Here is an 8,603-nt window from a genome sequence, read left to right on the forward strand (position 1 = left end):
AATATATCTTTTAAAAACTTATGCTAGCATTGCTTTAATTGCCGGGAAGATTAAGAACTGGACATTTATAATCATACTCTTGAAATTCAATGCCAAAAGCAACGATACAACAAGGACGCAACATAATTCGTGATGCAGAGATAACACGATTCAACATCCACATCCAGTGGCTGCTTTATGTTTCAAAGATGTTAAATATAGAAGGAATCCCACAACTCACAAAGTCACAATCCACCATGATGATAATGTATCAACTGTCAGAACAATCGCACAAGTTGTTCAGTTACCTGTTTTCTATCATTTTCCTTGTTATCTTTTAACACCTTAGTTTCTCAAAACCTGACATCATTGTTACATAATACAATAAGCTTATAAATCACGTGACTGGTGTAGCTAAAATAATACAAGCTGCCAGACTCACCAGAAATTTCAAATATTCCCTGCAGTAATGATTGGTTTTTCATTATAACAATAATGCTATCCATACATCAAATGATTCATAGAATTGGATTTTACTAGTTTCTCAACAATTCCATAGCACGTGCTCCAGATAGAAGTTTTATATGAATGTATTGCTATGCTATTAATGGAAATAGAATAGAATAACTTAGTTGAAGCACAATGACCATACATTTATAACGCGTTTTTTTTTTTGCAAGTGAAACATTAGGCCTAGCTAGAACGTGACACTGCAAATGAATCACAACTTATGTTACGTGGTCTCTGCCTCAACGAAAGAATGCTTCTCCAAGATGGCAACTGTCTCTTCCTTTGCACTGTAAATGATCGGTTAACAAGAAAACAATCAATATAAACTCTAATTTGACATAAAATTCATACTTATAAAGCATCAAATGAACATAGTAACCAGAGATTAAGATCAGGTTTGTTCAAAACATGTAAACTCAGTTGATAGATATTCTATCATACTGCTCATAAAATCTGTCAGTTATGAGATTACTTAATGAAAGGTTTCAGACAGGAATGATGGCTGTTTTTCATACGTATTTTGGACAGAAGACCACATTATTAACCAGAGGAGAGGAAATGTATGTTCTCTCAACTGGAGATGAATTTAGTGTCCTTCATTTTTACATGGGGATTTAGTAGAACAGAAAAGTTCCACCATTTCCATCCTATATAAGATTGAAAAAGTTTATATAAATTATAACAGAAATAATTTTTGGCATCTGGATCAGACATAGCACAGTCCATGTTTTAAACAATGCAGTGTGAAAGAGTTTAGATTGGCTACCTTCCAGGTCTAAGTATTCTGTATTTGTGTGGTGTGGTGAGGTCCACAATTGTTGAACCTGCACGACTTGATGGAATCAAACCACCATCATAAACAAAAGCACAGTGTTCCCAGAGGTTCTCAAAATCTTTGATGGAAAGACTACTTGGCTGGCCACTTAGGTTTGCACTGGTAAGGGCTAGGGCAGTTCCTGAACCACGGGCAATGATCCTGATGAAATTGCAATCAGGCACTCTAACTCCTATACTATCAAATCCTGGGTTCAAAGATCGTTCAAGAATACTTGAATCCCCTGTAATCAGACAATTTATAGGATCTTTAGTTCTTTAAAACAAAATCTGAGGTTCACAGAAGATATGTTGACAAGGGGGTTGAAGAAATAGGACTACATTGTTGCATCAAACAACTTCTGCCAACTGATTGATTTAAACATACATTGCACAAATTTCATATTTCATGATACTCATACACACTCACATATGACTTGCTAGTTACTAACCTCGTTTTAGAACAACTGTAACAGGCCCAGGTAGGAGGGAATCAAGCAGACCATGAGGTAAATGGTCAGTGACAGCAAAACGGGCTATATCTGATACGTCACCGACACAAATAGCCACTGGGCTTGTATGTCTACGGCCTTTAATCTCATAAATTCTGTTAACTGCTTCCATTGAGCTGCCAACATGCCACAAGGAAGGTAACAGGTAATCATCAGTCATTCAGAATGCAATTGAATTGAGAGACACAACGTAGGTCTAAATATGTGGAGACTGGAGTGAAAATAAAATTTTAAACATATTTGATTAAAATACAACTTATTGCTATGTGGAGCTAACTTGTCTCATATCTGATGTCTATGCAGAAAAATTGATATTTTATCAAAACCTGTATGATATGGATATATCATAAAGCAATTATTTATCTGATTCCTTTAATTGAAGAATGCAATAAACACAGTCTTTGAAGATAAAATTTTACTGTTTTTTTTTTTAAATTACACGCATTATTTGTCGGGAAATATTAGGTTTAAAGCGGAGATTGAAATAGCAGCATACCAAGCATCACAAGCAAATCCATAGAGTGTATCAGTTGGTACTGCAATGACTTTCCCAGCTTTCAAAGCTTCAACTGCCTCTCCAGCATAAGCATCTGTTGCTGGATGAACCGTATCACAATTATCCACACTGACACTGCAAGCCATGTTTTTGGAGAAACCCTTTCTCAGCCCTTGACATAGTTGCAAACGTGGAAAAACCGACAACCTGCGAAACCCTGAAGCAACAAGTGTCATATGTAGAGGTAGAACTCAATTTGGTTTGGAGTTGACCACAGAAGGTGAAGTTAACATTTTTTACGCTAAGCGCCATCAAAAAAGGCATTATTGACCATGAAACTCAAGTGGGCATACAAGAAGTTGAAAAAAAATAATGTTGAAGGTTCAAATTTTTGGTTAGTTAGTTGACCCACTAAGTGTTTGATTAAAGTTTTGAAAAAACAAGACAGAGAGAAGAGACTGACAACGGTTGTGACCAAAGGGCATCTCGGAAGGAGAAGTTGGAAGAGACGCGAGCTTTGAGGAGAAGCAGTCCTTGCGTAGAAATATGCATTGTATGCTAGATTGTCCACCAATGCTCTGCTCCATAGTCACTACTAAACCTTGTAAGACAGACACACACGTTTTGTTCCTTCAACAATTCTATGTTTTGAGTTAAAATACCATTAGTTTGCTGTTTTTTGAGCAAATTTAATGACCTTGTGCAATGGGCACTTTATTAGCGACACGAATCCTTCTATAATTTTATTTAATACCATAAATAAATGGATTTTATATTTTTTTAGTATTGAATTTATTAGCGACACAAATCCTTCTATTTAATAGTAGAAACATTAAATATAAAATAAATAGATTCTATATTTTTTTGAATGTTGAATGTTATACTGGATTTGAACCCAATTCCTTTTAAAATTGGCTTACGATAAAATATCATACGATCCAAGAATGCCTATATAGATTTTATATTAGAGATTATTAACAATATTATTTTTAATTTAATTAGCCTACCAAGGGGATCAGGAAACAAGTCAGGATAATGTCCAGCCGTATTTGGGCTAAGAGGATCCTATCAGAGTGTCTTAGAGGACGAGGAGTTCACGGAGAAAGAAACCAATTAGTATTTTCTTTGTATTTTTAAGATAAAATATTTTAGTATTTTCTTTGTATATTCTTTGTATTTTCTTGACCAAATCAGAGTAGGCGAAATAACCTCAATACAATTAGTATTTTCTTTGTATTTTTAAGATAAAATATTTTACCAAAATTATAACTATTTTTTTTCTAATTTAAAAGGTCATGTCCAATGAACTATTTTTTTTTATTAAGAATGTTTAAATCAATTGATTGAATAAGATGTATTAATCATTCTAAAGTCTATGATAAAAAAAATAGGGATTCATCTAAATTCTTGACCTTGTCATTATGATTTTTGAATGAGTTATTGTAAAGTCATGACTAAATATCATTTTTGTTCTATTATATTTTTAGTATTTTTACATTTGATTATAGTAAGTTTTAAAATTTTTATTTTGGTCATTTATGTTTTTTAAAGTTTCGTTTTGATACATTAAGTTTTAAAAGTTTTTTTTTTGTCTTTTATATTCTAGAAAGTTTTATTTTGATCATTTTCTTCATTTTTCATTAAAAGTGTCAGTGTTTCGTCAATGTTTTAAATTTTGAAATAATTAATTATTTTAATCGTCACTCTTTTAAATTAATTATTTTACTTATAGGTGCTCTATCATAATTTACAACATTGACAAAGTACTAATATTTTTAACGGAAAACAAAAAAAATAATAAAAATGAAAAATGAAAAAATATAAAGGATCAAAATGAAACTTTTAAAACTTGATGTATAAAAATGAAGAAACATTAGAAAATAAAAAGGTTGGTCCAGTTGATAATAAATAAACTTATATTTGAAAAAAAACATGAGTTTGATTCTCATTGTCGAAGAACCTTATTAATGGATAATTTATAAGTATTATAAGTGCTCTTTAAGTTTTGAGGTCTATCATATTCTTTCTTGATGAGCCATTAAGATTCAACTCACTTAAATGCCAAAAAAAAGTGACATTTAGAATTATATAATTTTAAGTATAACCACTGTGATTTAAGTTTGAGTGATGATGGATATTTGCATATGATCCTCCACAATAAAGTCACCCCAAGTGGAAGTGGTTTTGTTGTCCCCCAGTGGAAGTGTTGTTGTCCCCGGAAAAAGTGGCCCATGGACTTGGATGGTCCAATTCCCATGATCATTGATGATTAGGGACTGAGCTTAATATTCAAGCATGCATGCTTGAGATATTGGGATGAGCTCTTTTATAGTTTGTTTTAATTGAACAAATGTATGATGTACACATATAATAGTTGGATCGATCATGAGTCAGTATACTTTGTCTTGGTTTTATTGGGTCCTTAATTTGATATTATGGAAAGCCAAATGTGAGGGAGGAAGAGAAAGGGAAGGAAGGAGGGGTATCTTTAATGTTATCAGATTCTATTTTTCTGTTCCACGATTTCTTATTCATGTTAGTGTAAGGGTGTTTCCTCATCTTATTCATGTTAGGCAAAGTGCCTTATATAGACATTACAAAGATAGGCCAGTTACTTGGTACAAGTAAGCACATATATACAAGAGAACTAAGCCCAAGCTTCTCTTATCCTAACAAATCCTCCCTTACACTGAATTTTACAAACATACAAAGGAATTCAGTGTAACAAACAATCAAAACAACAAAAAACAAGCTATACATCTTTAACATCACACATGCTCAACTCCTCCCTTAGTTTGCAAAAACTGTCAAGTTTCAAGGCTTTGGTCATTATGTCAGCCAGTTGCTCTTGAGTGCTGCAATGCTTCAGTTTTACAACTCCTTCTTTTGCAAGATCTCTTAAGAAGTGAAACCTTACATCGATATGCTTGCATCTCCCATGCATGACTGGGTTTTTAGACAACTTGACTGAAGAACTATTATCACACCAGATCACAACTCCACTGTCTTGAGGTTTGCCAAGTTGATCAAGGATTCTTTTGAGCCAAACAGCTTGACAAGCACACGATGCTGCTGCTACAAATTTTGCCTCAGTGGTGGATAAGGTCACAATGGCCTGCTTCTTAGATGACCAAGAGATTGGTCCAGATCCAAAGGTGAAAACATATCCAGAAGTGGATTTTCTGTCATCTAAATCACCTGCATAATCCGAGTCAGTCCACCCTTGCAAATTTACTCTTCCATTCTGTTTCTTGTACCACACTCCAAACTCCATAGTGCCCTTCAAATACCTCAAAACTCTTTTCGCTGCAGCTAAGTGAAGTTCAGTGGGTCTATCCATGTATCTTGCAATGAGACAAACAGAAAAAGTAAGATCAGGTCTTGTGGCCAAAAGATACATGGGGCTTCCAATCATTTGTCTGTATTTAGTAGCATCTACTGATTTTCCTCCTTCATCTTTGGTTAACTTGTTGCCTGGTACCATAGGATTGCACACTGCATTACAATTCTCCATGCCAAATCTTGCCAATATGTCTTGAGCATATTTGTGTTGACAGATTAGAATGCCATCATCCACTTGCTTGACTTCTACTCCCAAGAAATATCTCATCCTTCCCAGATCATTCATTGCAAAGTTGCTCCTCATAGATTTTCTGAATTCACAGAACATTCCCTCATCATTCCCAGTGTATATTAAGTCATCCACATACAGACTTATAATCAGAACCTTCCCTTTATTGTCTTGCTTAACAAACAGTGTGTGTTCATAGGGGCATTTTGTGAATCCTTCCTGCACAAAATATGACTCAATCTTGCTATACCAAGCTCTAGGAGCTTGTTTCAAACCATACAAAGCCTTCTTCAGCTTATACACACTGTTCTTTCCTTGCTTTTGATAGCCAAGAGGTTGTTCTACATACACCTCCCTCCAACTAACAAAACCATGTAGAAAAGCACTTTTCACATCAAGTTGATACACATTCCAGCCATTGCTTGCAGCCAAAGCAAGTATAGTTCTGATTGTATCCCATCTAGCAACTGGTGCAAAAACCTCATTATAATCAATTCCATGTTGTTGACTATACCCCTTTGCAACTAATCTGGCTTTATACTTCTCTACCTTACCATCTTCATTGTATTTGGTTTTATAGATCCATTTCACCCCTATTTTCTTGCTTCCCTTTGGTAGATCAGTCAATTCCCAGGTATCATTTCTTTCTATGGATTCAATCTCTTGATCCATAGCTTTTCTCCATATTTCAAACTTAGCAGCTTCTTCATAGGTGGTTGGATCATGATTACTGCTAAACACAGCAAGGTTATGCAATTCTGCATCTTCTACATTTTCAATGTCTGTCACAAAATCTCTGACCCAAGCTGGTGGTCTTCTGCTTCTAGGAGTAACTACTGGTTCAGCATCATGCTCTTCACTTTCAGTTTCACTAGCATGCTGCAGTGGAGATTCATTATCACTTGAGTCACCATGTGCATTTACATCTTCTGCTACAGATGGATCTACACTCTCTTCTACATCAATACTTTGCAATTTTTGAGATTTGCCATCCCATTCCCAACCCTTTGTTTCATCAAATATTACATCCCTGCTCACTATGATCTTCTTAGCAACAGGATCATAGAGCTTGTAGGCCTTTGACTCCTCACTGATTCCCAAGTTCACACACTTGATACTCTTGGAATCTAATTTCTTTCTTTGAGTATCAGTAACATGAGCATAAGCTAAACATCCAAACACTTTGAAATGATGAACAGAAGGCTTCACATTGCTCCATGCCTCTTCAGGAGTGATATCTTTGACAGACATTGTTGGACTTCTGTTTAATACATATGTAGCCCATAACACTGCTTCTGGCCAGAACCTCTTATGAACTTTCATCCCTGCAAGCATGCTCCTAACCATGTTCATAATTGTTCTGTTTTTCCTCTCAGATACTCCATTCTGCTGTGGAGTATATGCTGCAGTCAACTGTCTCTTGATCCCATTTTTACTGTAGAAATCATTAAATGCAGTTGAAGTGAACTCACCACCTCTATCAGTTCTTAAACACTTAATTTGACAGTTGGTCTCTTTTTCAGCAACAGCCTTGAATTGTTTGAAAATAGCTAGAGCATTTGCTTTTTCTGTTAACACATAAGTCCAAGTTTTTCTACTAAAGTCATCAGTTAATGTCATGAAATACCTGCTGCCTCCATTTGATGTAGGGTTGATTGGTCCACAAATGTCAGAATGAACCAGTTGTAGCTTCTCATTTGCCCTCCAATTCGCAGTTTTTGGTATAGAATCTCTGTGCTGTTTGCCAATGATGCAATCTTCACATATTTCTTCTGTTTCTTCTATTTCAGGCAACCCCTTGACCATCTCCTTTTTAGCCAGTACACGCAATCCTTTGTAATTCAAGTGTCCATATCTATGATGCCACAATTGAGATTGACTCATATTTGCGACTTTCATGCACATGGGAGTTAGGACAGATGCATGTATGATGTACATTCTGTTGACAGACATTTGAGTTGACATTATTAAGCCTCTATTCTCATGATAGACTTTGCACAAATCATTGGAGAAGACAATGGTGAGATTCTTTTGCTGAAGCTGACCAATGCTGAGCAAGTTGTTCATCAATCCTGGAAGGTAGTAAACCTCAGTTACCACCTGAACTAATCCACCAATATACAGCTTCAGATTTCCCTTTCCCATGACAGGCATCTTGGAGTTATCACCCAATTTTACAAAATCTCTGAAACTATCATCAAAATTGAATAACCAATCTTTTCTTCCAACCATATGGTTACTGCACCCAGAGTCAAGAAACCACATTTCCACATTTGACTCATCATACACCTCTTCTTTCGAGCTTTCTTGTGCCATAAGCAACACCTCTTCTTTCTCATTGAATTCAGCATAATTGGCTCCTTCTTCCCAAGTTGGACATTCATTTTGATAATGCCCAAGCTTGTGACATCTATAGCATTCAACAAGTTCTTTACTCTGTCTTCCCCTACCCCTTCCTCTACCACCATTCCTCCCTCTTCCTCGATTACCACCCCTTCCTGCAGAAGAGACTTTCAAGGCCTGTTCTTCATCTTTCTCAAGAGTATACTGCATTCTTTGTTCATGCACTAAGAGGCTACTTTGCAATTCATCGATGGTGAGAGCAGTGACATCATTAGACTCTTCAATTGAACATACAACATAATTGAATTTTGATGTCATGGACCTAAGAACCTTCTCTACCACCTTAGTTTGACCCATTGATTCACCATGCGCAGTCATC

General features: G+C 35.6%; 1 protein-coding gene across 1 annotated transcript; it reads right to left on the minus strand.

Annotated features, from left to right (window-relative positions):
* Window positions 1-478: 478 nt before the first annotated feature.
* LOC100791087 (yrdC domain-containing protein, mitochondrial) lies at window positions 479-3,000 on the minus strand. The gene is made up of 5 exons (XM_003538161.5): window positions 2,774-3,000; window positions 2,311-2,527; window positions 1,755-1,930; window positions 1,256-1,547; window positions 479-776 (listed from the first exon to the last, which is right to left on the minus strand). The coding sequence occupies exons 1-5, from the start codon at window positions 2,895-2,897 to the stop codon at window positions 713-715; spliced, it is 873 nt and encodes a 290-aa protein (XP_003538209.1). The 5' UTR covers window positions 2,898-3,000; the 3' UTR covers window positions 479-712.
* Window positions 3,001-8,603: the final 5,603 nt, after the last annotated feature.

This window comes from Glycine max, chromosome 11 (assembly GCF_000004515.6).
Source record: "Glycine max cultivar Williams 82 chromosome 11, Glycine_max_v4.0, whole genome shotgun sequence".
NCBI lineage: Eukaryota > Viridiplantae > Streptophyta > Magnoliopsida > Fabales > Fabaceae > Glycine > Glycine max.